This window comes from Etheostoma spectabile, chromosome 2, assembly GCF_008692095.1.
Source record: "Etheostoma spectabile isolate EspeVRDwgs_2016 chromosome 2, UIUC_Espe_1.0, whole genome shotgun sequence".
Lineage (NCBI taxonomy): Eukaryota > Metazoa > Chordata > Actinopteri > Perciformes > Percidae > Etheostoma > Etheostoma spectabile.
This window is the reverse complement of record NC_045734.1, coordinates 25974686-25997997: the sequence shown is the minus strand read 5'-3', so window position 1 is coordinate 25997997 and position 23312 is coordinate 25974686. Positions and strand designations below refer to the sequence as shown.

The following is a 23312-nucleotide window of genomic DNA, read 5'->3' as shown; positions in this document are numbered from 1 at the left end:
GCAACAATGAACCCAGCCCCCGGGCAGCTGTCTGTGACGCCGGGAGGAAATTGAGCAGCCTCGATACAACCAAGTGGAAACTATGACCGCTGGAACACTCACACTGTGACACACAACTCTCCTAATAAGGAAAGCAGATTGTATATGTTGAACAAACACGGCTGTCACATCTATCGCACGCTAACCTCCACATACTGGACCAATTGAGTAAACAGGAAAAATCCACTTTTTCCTCACCCCTGCCTTTTCACTCTTCACTCTCCAATCTGATTGCTGTACAATCTTCCTATTATTTCCTCCTTATCTTTTCCCATTTACTAATTGCTCATTTTTATTATGACACAGTTGTCTGGAGTTCCACAAAGGTCATTGCATTGCAGCGATCTGAAGTGCAAACAGTTCATCGTAAACTACATGTTCATCCTCTGTAGTCCTGTATCAAACTAAGGAAGGAAAACAAGATGACCAGATAGCTTCAGATTGTTTCTGACATGTGTCTCTGTGACTGGATTCTGCCCTCTCACTGGGGTGGTGAACTGGGGGCCACGAGCGTCTTCTGAATAAAGCGCGAGATGAACAGCCCATTGTTGCTGGAGGTTGGCGGTGTTGTTTCTCCAGCTCTCACTGTCTTTATTGTACTGTAGTAGAGGCAGATTTTGGTTGTGATGAGGCCTGACAGACTAAAAAGGGTTTGGAATTGAATTGTATATCTTGCAACATGATTATTATCATCTGAAGCATGAGCGTGCAAGGTAACTGCTTGTAATTGATCACCATTCAACGTGGGATATACATTGAACTCAACATATTTCTCAAAGTACGATGAGAAGACGGCTAAATATGTCTCTTTTGCGTGATGTCCGTTGAGAAATCTCAGATTTGATTGTAGTTTTTGCAAGATCAACATGTTTGGAATTGAATTGTATATCTTGCAACATAATTATTATCATCTGAAGCATGAGCGCGCAAGGTAACAATATATGTGTTATGTTGGGTTGTAATCCTGACCCAATGAGTGTATTGGGTCAGTATTTATATATCTTTTGAGACCACAAAGTAACAGCAAATAGGCTACTTCAAATAGTTCTCTCTGGTTTGTTTTAAAACCATGTGACAGCAAAAATAACTCATGTCACACACATGAGAAAATGTCAAATTATTCCAACGATGTAGCTACAACCCAACGAGGGAGACTGTGGACATAAGGATGATGTGCTTAATAACTTTTTTTACTCAAAAATGGCACACATCAGCATGCAAACAGCTCTCGTGTACATGGCGGCAATCTGAAGAGGTGTAAACCATGAAATTGAAAAACTGTATATGATATCCCATTAGAGGAAAGCAGGAACTGTGGCTGCTAAGCTTTCCATCTGCCAGCTGTGTACTTTTAAAGCAGTTGTAGCAGCATTTCAGGCATTTCCCCCTATTCAATAGTAAATAGTTGAAAGGTGACAGGAAACATGGGAGAGAGAGAGAGAGAGAGAGAGAGAGAGAGAGAGAGAGAGAGAGAGAGAGAGAGAGCATGCAACTAAGGTCCACAGCTGGTGTGGCAGCGGAACAATTTACATTCAACAACCTCATACAGGCATTTCTCTTTGTGTGTCTGATGTTTCACTTGTGTCCTTTATTTCTTTCATTTCCTTGTTTTGTTCCATCTTCCTCTTAAACTAATCGAAAGCAGGCCCCCCCCCCCCCCCCCAGAACTGAATGTTTTGGGCTTTTCATGAATGAAAGGAACCTAAACTTACTCGTCCTTACAAATGTAGTACTAGTACTGCTAATGTTGTTTCCATTCAGTAGTATGTTTTTTCTAAAGTGTCCTTTTAAGTTGTGTGAGTTGTGAGTCCCTAAACAGTCATTACCTGTTTAGTTATTTATTTTCTTTATTCATTATTGTTTTTGAGTACATATTTTATATCTTCATAAATGTTAGTTATAAATTGGATTTTTATGACTTGATTTGTATAATTTTACAATGTTTTTGCACATTCTTTAAAGTTGATAATGTCCTCTCTCAGTATCTTAAGGTTCTAGTCCTCAATGTCATATTCATGTAGTTCGTCCATAATATTCCAGTTACCTGCCATATAGGGAAATAGTCCTAAACTACAGCGAAAATTGGGCATCACTTATCCACCTCCCACCTCCACTATCAAAATCACATAGCTTATCCCGCCAACAACTCGAGCCCCGCCCACACTGTAAATCACTCCTCAGTTCCACTATGATTGGCTGCTGTTCCTCGTCGGCCAACAGAGGGGCAGCTGGGGGGCGGGTCCCACGCGCACAGGTTGGCAGAAGCAGCAACCCGTTCCTTTGTGAAAGAGACGCGGCAGCGGAGGATCGTGCCGCACCCTTTGTGCTTCTCCTGCGACTCGTATCGCAAATCACTCCGCACAGGTAACAACCTCTAACTACCGGAAGCAAGGTAGAAGTCCAAACACAGGTGACGGAGGCTGTCCACCAAGTTTGTGCGAAGAAAAAGAAAAAACCTTGAATGGAGCCTCGATATGAACAGAAACATTAACTTTTTTTTAAATATTTTTGTTGCGTTTTTTCCACGTTGTGTTCAGGGTGCCGAACGTGCGCAAAAGGAGCTATCTTAAGGTAGCCTAAGACAGCATATTGTTTCTCAACTCGACGAGGACTCCTGACCTGGATTTACCTGAAACGAGTTGACACACACACATACACACACACACAATATAAGGTAAGCTGACGTTTTTCTCCCTTGTAGCCTAGCTTAAATATAGATATATTCGTTTTTTCCGTGTAAAATACCTCTCCTGTGAGCTTGAAATGTGTGCTGTTGGAGAAGAGACGGAGCTGAGTTGTTGTTCGGTGCTCCCAGCAGCGTGCTGAGGCATCTGCACTGCCTCAGGGAAGGAGTCTGGTGTTCATTGCAGCCCGAACATCCTCCACACTGCCAGTTTAACCATGCTAATGTCTCCCAAATGGGCTTGTAATGCAAGCGAGCGACTTGTCTTATGTTCTACAAAAGCAGTGTTATTTTTTTCCCCATTCAATATATTTCTTATGATTTTTTTATTTTTTTTTAGTTTCGAAACTATCTGGGTGTAACCCATAAGCTATTGTTCAAAGAAAGTACAAAAGGATATGCCACCTGGTTTCAATCAAGATGGACAACTAATGTTTATGGTGTTATGTCTTTCGTTTTACAGTGCATCTGTTGCCAGTTTTGTAGTTACCTGTAGGACTACAGTCGAATGCAATTTAAGAGCCTACAAAACCGCCATGCTATAAATCCCTGCACTAATTCCTATCTGTGAAGGCCATACTGCTCAGGTTTTGTTGACACTGTGTGAAGTGAGTATGTTGACTACATGTATGACCATTTGCTGTATTGATTAAGCTATGGATTATTCCTTTGGTTGATTTATTAATCGTTTAGTATATCAGGCGGTGGAAAAAAAGCTCATTACAATTTCCTGGATTCCTAGTTGATGTCTTAAATTACATTTTTCTGACAGACCAACAATGTAAATTTCAAATATTTTCGAATTGAAATGTAAAACTAATAATAAAAATCGTTGCATTAGAGAATTCAAATCTTTTTTGCATTTGTGCTTTTAATTAGTCAAAAACTGTGAACTAAATTATAAGAATAGTTAAATGCATACAGTGGCTTGCATAGGTTTACACACCCCATGCTAAGGTTGATTAAAAAGAAATAAAAAATGATCTTAATGGCTCAATTTAAAAAAAAAAACATTAGGAAAATCTAACCTTTTAAGGACACCAATTTTCTTTGTGAATGAAACTTTCGTAAATATATGTTCTTCCTTAAAATGCAGGGGACACAAGTATACACACCCCTATGTTAAATTCCCATAGATGCAGGCATATTTTTATTTTAAAGGCCAGTTATTTCATGGATCCACAATACTATGCATCCTGATAAAGTTCCCTTGGCCTTTGGAATTAAAATAACTCCATATCATCACATAACTTTAACCATACATAGAGATTATGTATTTATTAAATATTTATTTACAATACCTTATTCATTCACAAAGAGAATTGGTGTCCTTAAAAGGTTGGGTTTTTCCTAATTTCTTTTTTTAAATCAAGGCATTAAGATAAATTTCCAAAAGATGTTTTTTTTTTTTATTCCTCTTTTTAATCAACTGTACCATGGGTATGTAAACGTATGCAAGCAACTGTACATATTAGGTGATTGATAGTCAAATAATTGTTTCAGACCTACATTACTTTTGTGGCTCATATAATTCAGTCTAATATAACATCACTAGCGCTGGCTATCAAACCTCAATGCTCTTTTTGGGACAAGCTAAATGTGTTTGTAGCAATTAAGAACTACCAAAAGTTGCTATTGGATGTCTGGTCAGAAATGTAAACTTGTTGACTTATTTGATCAAATAGTCCAGTCTGATTCAGTTTGATTTAAAAAAGAAATCAAAATATGTTCAGTTTTAGATTTTTGTTCAGGCAAAGCTCTGTATACAGCTGCTTGTAATTAAACACCAATCAACATGGGATGTACATTAAACTCAACATATTTCTCAAAGTATGATATAGAAGACGGCTAAATATGTCTCTTTCGCGTGGTGTCCATTGAGAAATCTCAGATTTGATTGTAGTTTTTGCAAGATCAACATGGATTATAGGTGGAAAGTTTAATGAACAAATACCTATGTAATTTCGATTTCTTACAGGTTGAGTCATTGCCCATAACATGCTAGCATTCTGCTAATAAATGCTGATTGGTCACTGCTGATTACGACCAGAGATCTTGCTCGATGGCATCTGGAGTGAATATTTCAGCGTGGTCTTTAAAACATCAGCAAACCTCTTTTTAGCACGTGTATTGACCGGGAGAGCCAAGCCTTTTCTTAGCCTCCCCTTTTGAATGCAACATTCAACTTACTAGACAAAAAAATGAAATCCTGACAGAAGTGGATTTTGAGGGTTGTAGCGCCATAGACCTCCATTCATTCTGCACTCGCCTGTGAGCGCCCTCATATTGAACCCGAGTGGAACTGCAACCAGTTCAGAAGTAGCAGGAGAGTGGAAGTTCCCCCCTTATAAGAAATTCTCCGACGTTACCCATAGTGATGGGGGCGGGTCCCCTGTTAAAGAGAGGAAAAAAGACCTTATACATTGACCATATTGATGTCCTTCCCATGTGTGGATAAAGAAGAAGTGTCTCTGCATGCATCTGTGTGATTAAATGGCAAAAGTTAATCATTATGCAGATGACACCCAGGCAGTCCCGACAGTTTCATGTCCGTGCTTCACAGCTGATTAGACATGCTTTAGTGGAGACACTTAATCCAAACAAATACACCCAGAGAGAGAGCAGTGCTGGGGGGATGTGAAGAATTTCTGGTACCTGTAATTAAAGGTCACAAACGTGTGTGTGCGTGTGTGTGTGTGGACTGAAGTTGATGTGCTAAAGCTCTACTTTCAGGGGGGGGGGCGAGAAGAGACTTGGGTGTGGCTGCTCCGGTAATGACCGGTTTGCTTTCAAACTGGTGTTTACTGATTCAGCACAGTCCATTCATACACAAACGGACATACAATCCATGAAAACACACACTCATGCAAATGCAGTCCTCCTAGAGCCTCAGAGGGTGAAAGCATCACAGTGAACTGAGTCAGGGAAGCAAATACTTTCAGTTTCTTTGAGAGGGGAGAAATGCAGGTCAAATGCAGTGAGGTCAAGTTTATGGATTTCTCAAGTTTAACTGAGCTACATTAGAAAATGCTTTAATTATTTATTGGTCTATTGGTGACAGATTGCTGGCGGTATTTATCCACTGGTATGATGAGAGTGGTATCCGTCTTATCTAACGATCAGCAAGAAAGCCAATGAGTTAATTTTCCAAACTGTTACTATAGCGGTCAACAGTGTGGTGAAAGTAAAAATCTTGTTTATTTTCTCCACAAGGATTTAGGATTATTAGCCTAAACCATCCATAGTAGACTTGCCACAAGTTACGAGAAACGATGGTTTCTGCTCATGTAGAAGCCAGATGCCCGTGTGATATCAACCTTGTATTCCGCACTCGCAAACCCTGGTGTCTCCTTTTTATTATAATATTTTAAATATTAATTAATATTGTTTTTAAAGTAAAGTCTATATAATATCTCACTAGAAACAAAACCACAATATCACTATAATACATTATAAACCGGATCCTATCAAAATATTGAGTGGAGTTTAGAAAGGAGAAAGGACGCAGACATCATCTGCTTCTGATGATCACCTTCACGGTCAGGTGACACAATTGACGTGCATTATAATTAGCCATGTGCAGGTACAAAAAGCTTTTTTCTGTAACGATACACTATTCGTTGAGCTAGCACGCTCTGCTTTTGTAAAACATAGCATAGACGACTCGCGCAAAACAGAGCCGGTAATGCATGGAGCTTATAAATAGTAAGGTTTTTATGCAATGCTTAAAACCTGCCTCATTAACACCACTACTTTTAGCTCTGTTTTGATTCGCCTAAGAAAATATGTGGCTGATTAGCTGCTAAATGTGGCAATATGTTCACCAACTACCTTTTGTCTGTCTGCAGTGTGGAGCTAGGCAGGTAGACTAGTGTTTGGTTGTTTTTTGGAGCTTTTCAGCTCAAAAACCTCCAAGAGCGTGTGAAAAGAGCAGGGTTTGGTGATGATGGTTTCACATCCTGTTATAGCATCTGCATGTGGGTGAGACCTGTAGCCGCACTGTCTGTCTACTTTCATGCATGTCTGAGAAGAATTATCAGTTGTTGAAGACTGGAATCACTAAAGGAACACAGCCAGGAGAGCCAAACACATGTTCTTATTGCACCTAATACACACAGTATATTCAACCTTTCAAAACTCATGAAGTTGGCGTTTGTCTCCCATTGCTTTGTTCCACCTCTTGAACTGCATCAAACTCGTACAAATGGCCTTAGTCTTGATATTTTTTTATTTTTTTATTTTTTTTTATATACAGTGAGGGGGAAAAAGTATTTGATTCTGCTGATTTTGTACGTTCACCCACTGACAAAGAAATGACCAGTCTATAATTTTAATGGTGGGTTCATTTGAACATTAAGAGACCGATTAATAATCCAGACAAACACATTAAATTGATTTGGATTTTAATGAGGGGAATAAGTATTTGACTATTTTGACACTTGGTGGCAAACCCTTGTTGGCAATCACAGAGGTCTCTTTTGGTTGGCCAACAGGTTTGCGCGCATCTCAGGTGGGAATATGTCCCACTCTTTGGTCTTGCCCATGGTGGAGAGTTTGGAATCTGATTGGTTGATTGCTTCTGTTGACAGGTGTCTTTTCTACAGGTAACAAACTGAGATTAGGAGCACTCCCTTTTACGAGTGTGCTCCTAATCTCAGTTTGGTACCTGTGGAAAAAAACAATTGGGAGCCAGAAATCTTCCTGTTTGAGAGAGGTCAAATACTTATTTCTTTCATTAAAATGCAAATCAATTTATAACGTGTTTGTCTGGATTTTTTTGTTGTTATTCTGTCTGTGACTGTTGAAATGAACCTACCATTAAAATTATAGACCGATCATTTCTTTGTCATTGGGCGAATGTACAAAATCAGCAGGGGATCAAACACTTTTTTCCCTCACTATATGCTCTAAAGTAGGTCAGTTAAACATGTGTTGCACGTTCATTGTTCGTTGCATGTTCTATGAGCACGATATTTGTTGTTTTGTGACCTTTGACACAGAAGTTAGAGAAATAAATTCACCTGGCTGCATTAATTGTCCTTTTGTCTCATAAAACAAAATTATTTTCCAGTCACCATAACACTTGAAAGTCATAAAAGTCAGCAAAATGTATTGAGCTATTTTTATTTTATCTCCTTTTTAAAGGGGAATTCCGCCCAATTTTACGTTAATTTTGATAACTATAAATATGCGTGTACTTTAAAATGGAGTAGCTGCAGCTATGTGTACGAGCTTCCACTGAGCTAAAACGGCAGTTGTCTTGCAAGTTTTAGAGTGCCTTTGTTCCTCCTTAACAGACACAAATGGCAATTAAAATGTCTGGTTCGCCCTGTTAGCTGCTAGTTGCCGTCCCTAACAAGTGTGTTCAGCCAGGCTTCTGTGATAATTGTCAGGCAGCAGTTCCATGTGTATTTGTAGCTCATCCATTTTGTGTGTGATCGATCTGGGGTTGGTGAGTAAGAGGCTTGGCAGTGACTTTGTGTAGTAGTTCCCTTAGCCCTGCTAGCATGACCGACCGGCATCCCTGCGTCTGATTTCTCCCCACGTTCGTCTCCTCCCGCTCCGGAATTCTCCTTAAAGCTGGTGTTTAAGAATAACATAGTGACAGAGATAAAAAGAAAAGAAATGTAAACTTACCCTAAACCGTAAAGCAGCGAGAAGAGTTTATAGGTGTGTTCTGATGTAGGGAGGAAATGGAACGATTGTGTGAACATGGTCTGGGGTCAAAGTTCAGCTGTTGTGCTCAGTGGCTCATGTCTCAGCCAGGGACAGCTGGGTCTTCAGGGGAAATGGAAGAAAGTCTTTTAGCACGGGAGTATTTCACTTCTTCTCTTCACAACTACACAGATGAGAGCTCGTAGACAGTGTTCAGTCAGTCACACCACAAATACTTTATTATACTCCTGTCCCGTCAACGACTTCTTTAACTGATCCTCAACTGTTGTCCTTTAACCAAACCCTTTTCTTGCTGTTACGTCATCCATCATTTCATTCTTGAACCTCTAAAGTTCTCCACATTTTTGCGTGTGTGTCATGTTTGGATTGAGTTACATGGCTGGATTGTATAATTGTGAGGTGTGTCTCTGCTGTAGTGAGCTGCTCTGCCATTTCCATTGTTGAGTGAGTAGAACTTAGAGCCGGCGGTAAAGTACGTGTCATTGTGCTGCACTAGCTTTCAGAGGAAAATGGAGATTGTGTAAGGGGGTGTTGTTGACTCAAAACATAGCATTCCGCTGTCTTGAAGTGAAGGCTGAGTTCTTCCCTGAGCCGTGGTAGGTTTTGATTGCAGCATTGCAGTCATAAAGCCTCCCATGTTCCTGTTGTGACTTGTCAGCCTGCATAGATAGAAGGTGGTTACACTCAGTGATAAATATGAAAATAAAAACTGCTGTTGCATCAAGTTTTTCTGGTTTATAGAGATTCCAGTTATTTAACTCGTCAGCTTGATATGTTTTTGTTGTCCACATCGTCAGCTTGATATGTTTTTGTTGTCCACATCGTGCACTTTTTTTCATATAAGAATTTTTTCATATAAGAATTATTAAAAATATATAAATACTTTTTTTTTGGATCAAATCCCACATCAAAATAACTATCTAGAAAAACATCTCTTTAAAAAAATAACCTTTTAAAAATTGCTACGTAAAAATGTAAATGGTTAATTAACGTCTGACTTTTTTTGACCTCTGTACTGTGGTCTGATTGGCTGGTTTTTCTACTGTGTTGCAGCTATTATCGGCATGCACACGGATTTAAAGATTCACTTATTGTTTTAAACTTCCACAGGTTGAAGACCAGTGGAGTCCCAGACAGCCGTACAGTGAAGGCCTCAGACTTGAGACTGGATCCCTCCAGTCCTCCACCTCTTCAGCTGATGGCATGCCGATCTCCATCACACCAGAGAGGGCGAGTCTGTGTGGCGCCCTAGACCTCCACCTGTGCTTCTTGTCTGCAACGCTGCTCGCCTCTCTGTCCTCGCCAACTCTTCTCTGATCCCACATCCACTGTCTGTCTCAACATGGATAAGTCCACCCCTGACAAGAAATGCTACTACAATGAGAACGTCACTTTTTTCTATGAATTGAGTGGCAAGAACATCAGCGACTATTGGCGCAGCCGTGACTATGTGATTGTCAGTCTGGGCATGATGGTCTGCTTCATTGTCATCTTTTCCAACCTTCTGGTCATGGGCGCCATTTTTAAAAACAAGCGCTTTCACTATCCCATCTATTACCTGCTGGGTAATCTGGCTCTGGCTGACCTCTTCGCAGGTACAGTTGTTTTACTTTATATACTTTTACTTTAAATACACAGTACAGCAAACCCAGGCCTAACTGAAACTGCATTGTCACATCTGATATTTTTTGTTTTTCGTATCAAGTTTCAGTGCTGCAACAGTTCAGTCAGAATAAGGCTATCCTAAACTATTATTTTTTTTATTAATCTAGCGATCATTTTTTCAATTAGTCGACTAATCTAACGATTTAATTTAAATCTTTTTCAATAAGGTTCAAATCTTGATTTATTACATTACATGTAATTTTATTGTCAGGGGTTACACGACTCTGGAGCAACTATGGGTTAAGTGTCTTACTCGGGGACACATTGGTTAATGTATCAGTGGGAATTGAACTGGGATCTCCCACACCAAAGGTGTGTCATATCCACTGCACCATCACCACCCACATCAAAATAAAAACGTAAAGTAAACAGGGCAAGTGCAAAAAGAGTAGCCTGTATTTTTTTATTATTATTAACAGTTGTAGGTAAAATAATGACCAAGCTCTTGTTTAACATCCAAGTTCTCCACCCTTTTAATCTTACAGTAAAAAAGTGCAATTTTTCTTTCTACCGTCCTCTCTCTTTCTCTCTCTTTGTCAGTGTGGCTCCATGTGTGTCTGTTGAAGAGACTTTGCTGTGGAGAAATGTGAGCATGTCTTCATGCTGTGTTGTTAGGCCGGCTCTTTTTTTGTCACAATGTTCCCAGCAGCTGTTAAGAGCCATTCGGATGGAGTGGATGTCACAGGCACAGACAGCATGGTATACGTTGCTTAATGTTAAGTCACAGCGGGGCATTAAAACGAATCAACGGACTACTGTTGGACTACTGGGAACACATTCTGTGTCACAATGTTGATAATCGCACATGTAGTAAATCTTGGATTGGGCCCAAAAAATAAAGCCTGACCCTGCCTGAACCTGTGCACGTAGAGTCTTACACATTAGCTGGAATTATGAGCCTGAGCTTGATTTTAAACCTGACAATTTTACATATGTGGCCCCTTATAACTGACGTTGTAAAGGTCTTGTGAGATATCTGAAACAATCTGGCCTGGTTGTGCAATTATTGAAGACAGTGCTACAGATGGGATTTTAGGACATTTTACCTTCAAATTTCGGTACCTGAGAGCGTGCAAGCGCAAACTTATCTGTCCTGTCTGCATGTTGACAGAGAAAGGAGCTCTGAGACACACAAACACGGCCGTAGAGATGCGGACGGAGTAAACTACCTTGATTCTACAGCTTTGTTGAAGTCACAGTGAGTCACGGCAATGGCAATAAAGTGGTTTCAAGTACTTCACTGTGATATGATATTAACGGCGAGCCGAAAGCAGTCACGGTACTGGTAACGTTACACTTTCTCTGAGACAACCAAGCACAATAGCGGTTTCTATGCCCTGTGACTTAACTGGCAGGCGGAGGTTGTAAGGCAAAGCAACTTTATTTCTATAGCACCTTTCAGCAACAAGGCAATTCCAAGTGCTTTACATGAAACATTAAAGAGCAATTAAAAAGGTCATGATGAAAATAAAACCGGCTAAGAAAGAATAATATAAAAGAATAAAAGTTACAGTGAGTTAGAAATGAATAATAATTCAATTTACCAGGTTGTAGGGACGGGTTTATATTTGAGTTTAAACTATTCTAAATAAAAAAAACAATGTTATTTTTACAACTGAAATCATGTTTTTTGTAATTACAGAAGGAAGGAAAGTACTGAAAAAGGTACCGTTGGGTACTGGAAAAGAATTTCAGGTAGCGGTATCAGTACCAATAATAAAAAGTGAAAGGTACCCAACCCTAGCTGTGAGGTACTGGAAAAATACGACATAATAACAATGCATAATTCTAAGGCCAGATCATCCATCCTGGGTTTTCATCATACGTTGATGACCAAGACCATGAATAGAGGAAAAAAGAAATTCTAGCTTTTTTACACATATTCTACAATTAACTTTCCTAATTGCTATCTGACTTTTGGCACTGTGCATCTCCATGCTGTCTATTAACACATCTTAAAAGAAAGTGTTACAACTGTCAGGTAGCCGGCTGCCTTCTTTACAAGGTTTTAATAGAAAAGGTGGCGAGCGCTATAAGACCCGAATGCTCTACATTTGAACACATTTAGCCGCACCACAAATGCAGCTCTCTTCTCTGCTATCATGTGTGTTCCCAAGGGCTCGGACACTTACCGCATTACTGCAAGACCGTGGTCACGGGCCACTACTGCGGCGATGACATCATCACCACATATTTTTTATAAATCTTGTTACTTTTTGCTCACGGAAGTTACAGGAGAACGGACATTGTATGATATGGAGTATAATGAAAGCAATAATCATTTTGTAGTTATCCTCATCGGCTGTCTTCTATCCTACACCCAAAAGTTTATGGAGAAAAAAAAAAACTTAAGTTGCTCGTCACTTCATCTTTGCACATGTGGATGGCCAGTCCATTGAGCTGAATTGGACACATTACCGCTGCAGTGTTTACCATTGCACATTATCCTTTCAGCTAGCGGAGTTCCCTTCTGTTTATAGCGTATTCCCAACAACACCGCTTAGATAATTGATGTACTGCAACACACTCAGCCCTATTTTAACGATCGAAGCGCACAGCAGGATGTGCATGGCACAGGTGCGTTAGGGGCGTGTCTTAATCCACTTTAGCTAGTTTGACAGCAGAAAAAAGGGTCCGGGCGCATGGTTAAAAAAGCTTGTACTTATTGTCTTTATTAATCATAGGTGTGTTTTGGGCGTAACATGCAATAAACCAATCAGAGTGTCATCTCCCATTCCCTTTAAAAGCCAGGCGTGTTTGTGCCTTGGTGCATTGCTATTCTGATGGCGGATTTATTATTATTATTTTATTATTTCTTGTATTTCTACTCTATTTATAATATTTGTGTAACTACAACACAGAGTTTCCCTTCGGGGATCAATAAAGTATTTCTGATTCTGATTTGCACCGTCATATTTTAATTTGTGTGTGACAAGCATACTGTGCACGTTGTGCATAAGCACAATGCTGCACTATTGACGTTAGACCAGGTTTTTCAAGATACAATACGACAAGAATTCACCTGAACACACCTCCCTGTAAGACAAACACAGTGCAGGTGAATTTGCTATTTAAACAACGTAGCCGCTGGACGGGAAATTGCCAACTGCGTTGCTGCTAAACTAGTAAAGACCATTGCGATGCCGCAGATGCACAGGATTACTTAAAAAACAATGGCTGTGTGTGTTTCTTAAGAGGTCAGGGGTCTGTTTCTGTTTCAGAAAGGGAGGTTAATAAAACCTAAGAGAGAGAGGAGTAACTCCAACCCCAGAAAACGTCAGTTACAAGTAAAGCTCCGTCAGAGTGTGACACTTTGTGTTTCCAGTTTCCCATCTCAGGGTAAATCAACTAAATAGTTCAGGTTTAGACTCAGTTTGTTAAACATTCCTTCCTGAAATGGGCCCCAAGACGTTCTTATCTCTTTAGTAGGGAAATGCACCTTTTTTTTAATGCTTAAGGTTACTTTTCCTTCAGACACTTTGGTTGTGTTTTCATAACTATATACAATATCCTAATATCAATATTGTCACTTGGAATGACATTGATTCTGCAGCCAAAGCTGAGGGTGCATGACAATGGAAACTAAATGGGTCATTTAGAATGTCATGATTTTGTCTCGGCCTTGCTACGTACGTACGTACGTACGTACGTACGTAGGAAAACAATCCCTAAATGCAAACTACGCATTGAAAACAATATGACAACATGTAATAGTGTGGATTATCCTGGAGCTCCTTTTTATTTGTTAAAACCCACTTTGGTCTTCCAGGTGTCTCCTACCTCCACTTGATGTTTCATACCGGCCCGTGGACCATTAAGCTGTCTCAGTATCAGTGGTTTGTGCGACAGGGGCTGATCGACACCAGTCTGACAGCTTCCGTCCTCAACCTCCTGGCTGTGGCCGTGGAGCGTCACCAAACCATCTTCAACATGCAGCTGCACAGTAAGATGAGCACCCGGCGTGTTTTCATCATCATGGTGTGCATCTGGCTGGTGGCCATCGTCATGGGCCTGGTTCCCATCATGGGCTGGCACTGCCTGTGCAACCTGGACAGCTGCTCCACCATGGCGCCGCTGTACAGCCGCAGCTACCTGGTGTTCTGGGGGGTTCTTAACCTGCTGACCTTCTTCATAATGGTGGCTGTCTACACCCGGATCTTTGTCTACGTGAGACGCAAGAGCAGGCAGATGTCACAGCACACCACCCAGATGAGACACAAAGAGACAGTGTTCAACCTGATGAAGACTGTCACCATGATCCTGGGTGAGGAAGCACACACACACCAGTTATACATGTCATGGGCTGTGCAACACACCAAAAACTAACTTTGACCCACATTATGATTCTTGTTTGGTAAATTAATTCCTTTAAATCAACATTTGTAGCCTGACCCTGTAAAGCTCCTTAAAGTAAACAACTGATGGTGTGCTTGTCTCCTTAGTGTGGGTTAATTCGTACGGAGAAAATCACCAGCGTTGCTTCATCTGGTTCAGGAACCAAATGGCTTTTTGGCATCAGTAAACCCAACATAGAACAGCGTAGTTAAAACCGGTGTAATGACAGAAAACAGCACACTTGAGAAGTGTTTAGATACAACCATGTCACAACACATACCAAAATAAAGCATGCAGATGAGATGAGAAGTAATGGAAGCCATAAATGTGCCCCAAATCTGTTTATATTCTTGAGAATTAAAGTTCAACAAAAAACTAGGCCAGCCTTTTCTGGTGCTTTCAACTGCAACTTACAGTCATCATGAATGCATAGATATAGTGAAGAGTATCCTAAATTAGTAATCCTAAAGAATGTTAAGCAACTGCCTGAAAGGATTTAATGTTATTTAGAGTCGTAATTAAGTATCTTGTCTTATCATCATCTTATCATGTATTTATAAGATGATATTGTATTTTGGTTAACTGAGGTGGTTTAATTTTCAGGTCATATTGCCCATCTTTATACACAAATACATTGTACTCATGGCACATTATTGTCTTTTTTCAATATTTTTTTGAATAGCAATGTATTTGTGTTTAGTTCATCATTCTTTGAGGTAATCTGGAGAGCATTCAGCATCTCAGTTGTATTTTATCCCCATTTCTGTTTTCACTGAAGAAAACAAAGCCTTGTCAACCAGTCTATGCTGCCATCAGCAAGACTTTGGGCTGACTGACCTGTTCTTAGAAGAACTTTGTTTACTGGAAACGGTGGTGGGTGGTTTCCTAGAGTCATAACATTCAGTGACTTGTTCTTTGTAAAAACAAATCGGGTTATTTAGCACCAAACAATTATTTGTAACAATTAAAAAAGCATTTGTCTGTAATAGTGAATATAGTAACTAATCTGCTTTTTATGGCTGTGGGAATGTCGTTTGACCAGACTGATTTGACAGTAGTGGACCAGCAAGAAAAGCACAGACAAAATACCAAAATCTCTCCAGGGAAGTCGTTCTTACCGTGGCAAGGGATATAATCCTGTTGGAGAACTGATTGAAAAGCGGTTTTCAGGGCCGTTAATTGCACACACCCGCATGCACGTTACTCATTTTGCTTGTTGTACAAAAGATACAGTTTTCAGGAAATAAACCTCACCTGAAACTTCAATGACTAAACACACAGGTTGCCATGCAGGCTCCTCTTTTAGCTTGTCTGTAACCAACTTTACTCCACACACACACACACACACACACACACACACACACACACACACACACACACACACACACACACACACACACACACACACACACACACACACACACACACTCTCACACTCACACTCACACTCACTCACTCCTTCCCTCTTCCCGCCGATTCCTCTTGTTTTCTTTTGAACTGGCTGTGCTCCCTCGCCTCTTTGCTCTCTTTCCCAGCCTCCCCTGTTCTTGCTCTCGCATTTTGAACTTTTGATTAAAGTTCTCCAAAGTTTTTTAAAAAGTTACACTTCTCTCTGCCGTCGCTCAGCAGCCTGGATTCAGCATCTCTGGCATGTGACAAGGGCAAGGAAAACCATGAGCATGCCCTGTCAGGGAGCTGCATGGTTTAGTTACTGTGACAGAAACCATCTTCTCCCCTGGCCTGCACATATGACACCACTGAGAGTGTGTGGGATGCGTAATCTTGTACTTCACCGTTTGTGCGAACCAACTTGAGCTTTTGAGATTGAGGGCATTTTAGCTCATTGTGTCTTTAAATTGCCATTTGAGGCTGAAGACTTGGTTTTGGATGTAGATTGAAAGCATGTAGTTGTGATAGTAAAGGTTATAGGCAATGCTGAGAAACGCATTACACATTGTGCGTGCAAGTGTGTGTTACCACATCCTCTTCACATTTCCGTCTGTATCCTGTGCATATATATATTAGTACTGAGAGTGTGTGCACAAAATGAATTCCTGAGCTGCCTAATCGAGTATTATGATAATGAAATATGATCATGCAGAGTAAACTGTGTGTGTGTGTGTGTGTGTGTGTGTGTGTGTGTGTGTGTGACAGACAAAGGAATTTACAGTACATTCCCTTCCTCCCTTAGCTAGCCCCCCATTTCTTCACATTCTTTACAGCTATATCTTTATAAAATTGACTTTCCTCCTATTTCATCTGCCACTAGCCACGCCTTTTAGTTTGTATTTCCAGTGTTATTACAAGATTTCGAATGACCTTATGTACCCGTGATCTCCCTCTCCCTCCAGGCTGTTTTGTGTTCTGCTGGACGCCCGGCCTGGTCATCCTGCTGCTCGACGGTGTGGGCTGTGATGCGTGTGAGGTGCTGCGCTTTGAGAAGTACTTCTTGGTCCTGGCCGAGTGCAACTCCTTCTTCAACCCCATCATCTACTCCTTCAGGGACAATGACATGAGAAGGACCTTCAAGGAGATCCTGTGCTTCCTGTGCCGGCGGGGCCGCCCCGGCAATGGCACCTCTGGCGTTTACTTTAACACCATGGAGCAAGAGGTACTGTCCGAGAGCAACGGAGCCGACGACAGCAGTCACAAACACAAAAAAAACTTGTCTAAACGCACACTGACTGTAAACTGATTTGATGACCATGATTATCTGTTTAGCACATACAGAATGACCGTGACAAACAGTTTGAGAGCTGTGACAACTTGGCCGACTTGATAACTTAAGGTTACATTAAATGTGGCTCTTTATTTCTGGTTTTACTCCCCACGCCCCTAAAAAAGAAAACGTTTTTATTTCAAAAAGAGAGAATGAAATAGGATTTATTTGAAATAATCTTATAAAAGAATTTGACTTAACCACTCTGTACCTTAACAGGTATGTTTTCTACTTAGTTCACAGCAGCTATAATTAAGTATTTATTTGGTTATTCTATATTATAACTGGTTATCACAATAACAATGTAGCAAATTAAATTATGAAAACTAAAGTGTTGCTGATTGTGATGAAGGTTCATCACAATCAGCAACACTTTAGTTTTCATAATTTCATAATCACCCAAATCTGCAGCTCCCCTCGGTGTTACCCAGATTTCTAGTGAGTTTCAGCTTGTTAGCTTTGGCCCGCAACTTTACTGTTTTGGTTCACTCTGACTGCTCTTGCAGTGCCTTTTTTTTTAGCCACTGCAGGCAGCTGTTTTCTGTAAAGATGCTCCTAAAACTCACTGTACATAGCTGTTCAGCACCAACAGCAGACAGACACAGTTAGCGACTGTCTGGTGAACACAGTGGAGCATTTGCGTGAATATTGGACTTGCATTGCTAAGTGGCCAGAAACACTTACTCGCTAACAGAAACTCCGCTAATGACCAATAAGGTCGCTCCGTAGCTGCAGTCCAAGAAATCCAGTTAAAAATCAGTTTACACTCCACGCTTTCCCTGTGAAAATTGTTTAAAACTAAAATTAGAGGAGCCTTGCATATCAAAAAGGATTGCACCTGATAGGTATTATTGTATTCTATTGTAAAGAGATTCACTACTAGCATCATCATTAGATGCAAATGTGGTAGTTTATGATTTGAAAGTATACTAAAGTTATACGCAAAAAAACTGTATAGTGATACACCTTTGTCTGTCCTGCTTTAACTTGCGGTTTTGACAAACAAGCTTCTGCTTTTTAGGCGCTCTGTATGTGTACATGATTGCAAAGAGTAACACTATGGGTACATCCTATGTTCTTAAATTGCATCCGTGTTTCCTTCAGTTGCTTCCCCTCCTCGCGTCTTAGTCCGTCCCACCAAGGAATCAGAGGAATCAAGAATTTAGCAATGACTTTAAGCTGGGCGGCTTACGGGGATGCTGCCCTTGTGTAGCCTTGCTCCTAGCTCCTCAGAGATCCCTCCTCGATTCCTCGACAGGAATAAGAGTTTTGAGACAGCCTTCACAATGGAGGGCCAGAACAACTTCTGGTTTGTGCGAGGAGCTATCAAATAAGAGACTTGAGAATCAGCCTATGTTGAATATAGAACCTCCAACTTTTTACTCTTTTGTCCTGCAGTATAACTGTGTTGACTTGTTTTAGTTAGAGAATATGTATCTGTTGATTATTTGTTGCAGTGCTTCAGCCTGCTGTAGTATGAACACACATTGTTGAGCTCTGTGTAGCCTAAGAAATCACAATATTATTTCTTTAAGCACTGTCCATTCCAAAAAGCAACATACTGTGCCTGAATATAATGATCCAACAAGAGTAGAGAAACAAACACGGCTTTTACAGAGGTCCTAAATAACCTGGCACATTCAAGTCACTGAGGCTGTGGTTTCCTTGTAGCTGAAGTGACAGCAGCTGTTAGAAATTGCTGCTTTGTCACATACCGTTCATCTATTTTCTGATAATATACTGGTTTGGTCTGTTTTTTTTCTTTCAGGTCTTTTTTTTGGTCTCACACCTTAAACCAGTCAAACTAAGTCTTGTGGTGAGCGCGTCATTTCAACAAAAGGGAAAACTGCGGTTTCAGAACTGTCACCTTTTCATAAACTGAAAGAGATAAAATTAGTCATTGGCCTATACTTACAGGCCCCCCAACACTCTTTTAAGTCATAGGTTGATTGTGGTGTTTTTATCCTCAACCTGCATATGTGTGTGTCATTTTTCTGTCTGAATTCTGGGCATCTAATGGGACATTTTGAAGAAGACTAGCACCCGCGCAAGTTATATCTTGGAGTGAAGATTTCATTTCTATCAAGCAAAGTGAAATAATTTTGTGAATTCAGTTTGTCATCCACATCCATAGCCTATGTGGATGACACACACACACATCTCCAGTTTGCCTGCTCACTAGACTTGAGCCAGTGTATTTCCAGCCATTTTTAAACTGTTTTGAGAATGAGTGTTGTAACTCCAGTCCACATAGGGGTGGTAATCACCCGTACCCTTAAGCCATGACTTTTTTTCTGCAGTGTTTACACTGCATTAGTCTTACTTTGTCAGACGATCCACACACTGCGAAGCAGAGGGTCTGGCTACTCCACATAGCCTTCTGGGATGGGAGAACAACGTTCTCTGGTTTATTGGCATTTCTTTAAACCAATCAAAATTGTCTTGGGCGGTGCTAAACTCCGCAAAGAATCGCTGCAAAATAGTTGTGCAAGAGAAAGCTCCGATTGGACAGATAGTCTAGCTACAGTAGCTGTCTTCAATTTACCCTGCAGAGATCTGAGGAGCAGTCAAAAATAGTCCTCATTAACCCACCAAATTTAAAATCCCAACGCAAAGAAAGTGGATGGAAATGAAAAAGACATTCATCCGGCGGAATTTTCTGCAGCACCAGAACAATCCCGGAAGTGGAATGTCAAGGATCTAGACTAACACTGCGTTGTCTTTATTAGATTACCTCTTTCAACTACTTAAAATTCTAAATGTTTCCATATTGGCGGCGCAGTTTTAGTTTTCTTTGAGATTAACTGCCATATACATGTATCGTCTTGTCACCTCCATAACTCATACATTTTCTAGAAAACGAAGACAACTCCCGCCATTGCCAAATGTAGCAAGCTAAGCTACAGATACATATCAAAAGTAGGGGAGATAGGGGAATGAGACCTGTGGCCCTGTGCTGCGTGTCAACCCCCATCTCTCTCTCTGTCTCTCCCCCTTTCATGTCTATCCTCTGCCAATAAAGAGAAAAGCCCCAAACAATAATCTTACAAAAAAGAAACATGCCAAAAGTAGTCTATTACATCAAAGATTGCAGCAGAAATATAATTTTTGTGCGTGCAAATAATCTCAAGATGTGTCCTGTCATGCACTCATTTTAGACACAAATGTAATTCCATACATATGTGCATTTATCCAGCCAAGATGTCAAACTTTCCATGAGTCAAACTTTAGCGAAACATCTAGGAGTGACCTTGATCAAACTCCTCAGATCACATAAAACGAGGCTGTAATGGTCACTCAGCCTGGTATTATAAACACATTTCTTTTTGGGAATTACCCTGCTGTCTTATGCAATCGTTACTTAGTTTATAGGGCCCTCAACATTTCCATGTTCTCTGTTTTGTTAGTGTGTGTGTGTGTGTGTGTGTGTGTGTGTGTGAGCTTGTGGTGAGAGAGAGATTGTGTGATTGTTTTGTACTGTCTTAAACCAGTCCAGATGTGTTCTAGTGTTTAGTGGATCATTCTCCTTGCCACATTCGCTGACTTGTCACTCTGGTATGTTTTTGTATGTTGGGCATGCACTATGTGTGACACACAGACACACACACACACACACACACACCCTTGTTATTGCTGCTGTCAGGAAGTGCAGTCATGAGTGTGTGGTCTTGTGTGTGTGCACATGCATATTTGTGTGTACACTGAAACATTGTTTTACATATTTTTGTTAAAAATATGCAGTGACACACACAATTAAAACTTAGACATTTATGGAAAATAGCAAGTTGTCAACTATAAATTACGCTTCAGGGGAATGCCATTACACAAAGCTATTAAAGGGATAACGGTATATGCAAACTATTAATTGTCTTCAGATTTTAAAAAAATCAACATGTTGTAGGGCTGGGTATCATTCCAAAAATGGGATCCTGTGATTTTGATATTGATTTGCACACAATTTGTTTTAAATACCAATTAAAAAAAATAAAAAAATCCACTATAACAAAAAGAAATTACATGTACCCAGCCCCAACGTGTTGACACTTGTCTTCCTCTTGGAGGCCTGCTATTGGTATTATTTTGTTTCGTTTTGCTTTGGGTTTTGTTTTTGTACAAACATTGTTAAAACTAATATGAATAAATGTATAAATCTGCTTACATCTTTAATTTGTTTGGTCATGTCTGTCTTCCTGCTTTGTCTTTTTGATTAGGGTGACTGCTACTTTGTGATAAGCAGTGACATTAAGTTGGGACTCATGTCAAACTGTGTGGAAACAGTATTACATTAACCCTTTTGCTAGTTTGACATGACTAACCCACTGTCTCTTCTTTCTTTTTTCACTCCCTGATACTTTCTGCTGCACTTAACCGCTGTTTATTATTTCCCTTTTTGTTTCTTCTTCCAATTCCTTTGACCCCATTTTAACTCTTGCCTCATATTCATACCTGTGTCTCCACCTCTGTCTTTAGAAATATAAGTCTCGTGCTGCCAAGTCGACAGGGAAGACCAACGGGATCCCTTTTATCCGTGCAGGCTCAGAAGACATCCCTGCCCAGTCAGAAACCTGACATTAACTCAAACGAGGACAAACATTCAACATACTCAGCACATGCAGACACACACTTGATGCTGAATTCTAGGTATGCACACATACACAAGCCTTAAGACCTGTGTTTCCTCTGCAAGCAGACTGATCTGTGAGGCTCAAAAGCTGTCTATTCTTTTAAGAACATTGATTTATACCTCTGGTGCTTTAAAGCCAGTTTGGACAAGAAGGATAAACTTCTAGTATCAATTGGCCAGCATGATGGTGGACGTCTCTTCTAATGGGGGGGGGGGGCATTGGGGGGGCATTGGAGATCTGATTTCCTGTTGTGACCTAAATGAGAACTGCAAGTTCTCCCTAAACAGATGGGGGCAGAAGAAGAAGCACTGACGGCCATTGAACAACTGGAACGTGCTGGCAAAGCATGGAAGAAATGAAGGAAAGTGGAATGAAGTTATATAAGCAATACAAATTATTCTCTCCATACCCTCATGGTGGATTTGTGTATTTGAGTTACGCTAAAACAATGCAGTCAAATACAACAGTCCTGCAGTAAGTCCTTCATGAAGGCCATACTGTTATATAAACCCTTCCTCCATTTTTTCTAGTTGAGTTTATGATTTTTATGCTTCTGTTTTTAATTTGGATATTTTGTGTGTGAGAGACACGTTCAATAACCTTTACCCTTCTCAACGTGGAATAGACACAAATATCAACGTGAACACACTGACTTGCCATAAGCTCCTGTTTTTATTTTTGTTGCAGTTGAACGCTGTCATTTTTTCCTTATTTTTAAAAACAATTTTTTGTCACTGTATGATGCAAACCAGTGGTGTTTGCATCATGTGCGTGTCCTCTGTGGTGGAATTACACTATTGTTTTCGTAAATTGATAGGGATATACAACTATTTATGATCACATTGTAATTGTAGATATGCACAGTATTTAGTGTACTCATATTCATTAGTGTTTTGAATTTTGAATTAAACCCTTTTGTTAAACTTGACAGAGCAAACAGGTTAAGTGTGAGATGTGAAGCTTTAAGGTGTATATATGATAAATGTTAAAACTGATAAGATGTTCAAAGGAAAAAGCCTTTATGACTGTAATGCTGTTTCAGTGTTGAGCCATGCTATTGTGCACCTCTGTTACTGACATTAAAAACATTGACTATCTTTTTAACTCTCATGTTTACTGACAGCTTTTATCTTCCTGCCAAATTCAAGGTTATGTTTGGCTAATTTGGCTTTCTTACTGGAAAGTCATGAATCTCAGTGAGTCTCTCTTTAGACACTTGCTTCATTTTACAGTCCATTTTTCTTTCATCACGGAGGGAGAGAAACTTCTTCTTTATCTGCTCTCCTGTGTTCCCCAGCCCTCCTCCGGTCTTCTCCTTCCTTTCCGGGGAAGTAGCCTGTGTCGACTCCTTCCTTGTGTTCCCAAGAGAGAGTTTTTTCAGCGATATGGGCTCTTTCTTGTCTGTTGACAGCGAGAACTTCTTCTGCGAAAGATTCTGCTCTTTCTTGTCTTTTGACAATGAAAACTTTTGGGTAAAATTCTGCTCTTTCTTGTCTTTAGACAGTGAAAACGTTGGGGTAAAATTCTGCTCTTTCTTGTCTTTAGACAGTGAAAACTTTGGGGTAAAATT

General features: G+C 40.2%; 1 protein-coding gene across 4 annotated transcripts; it reads left to right on the top strand.

Moving 5' to 3' along the window:
* Window positions 1-2305: 2305 nt before the first annotated feature.
* On the top strand, window positions 2306-23238 carry lpar2b (lysophosphatidic acid receptor 2b). 4 transcript variants are annotated; one of them, XM_032528890.1, is made up of 5 exons: window positions 2306-2403; window positions 9509-9993; window positions 13833-14327; window positions 16750-17009; window positions 21588-23238. In XM_032528890.1, the coding sequence occupies exons 2-5, from the start codon at window positions 9741-9743 to the stop codon at window positions 21684-21686; spliced, it is 1107 nt and encodes a 368-aa protein (XP_032384781.1). In that variant the 5' UTR covers window positions 2306-2403; window positions 9509-9740; the 3' UTR covers window positions 21687-23238. The 4 variants fall into 4 exon arrangements, with proteins under 4 accessions (XP_032384781.1, XP_032384763.1, XP_032384771.1 ...); XM_032528872.1 differs by having other exon boundaries at window positions 2306-2713; XM_032528880.1 differs by having other exon boundaries at window positions 2307-2449.
* Window positions 23239-23312: the final 74 nt, after the last annotated feature.

Coding starts and splice junctions, on each gene's coding strand:
- lpar2b (XM_032528890.1), top strand. CDS start 9,741: ATGGATAAGTCCACCCCTGACAAGAAATGCTACTACAATGAGAACGTC. Junction 14,328..16,749: donor GACTGTCACCATGATCCTGG/GTGAGGAAGCAC, acceptor CTCTCCCTCCAG/GCTGTTTTGTGTTCTGCTGG. Junction 17,010..21,587: donor TTAACACCATGGAGCAAGAG/GTACTGTCCGAG, acceptor CTCTGTCTTTAG/AAATATAAGTCTCGTGCTGC.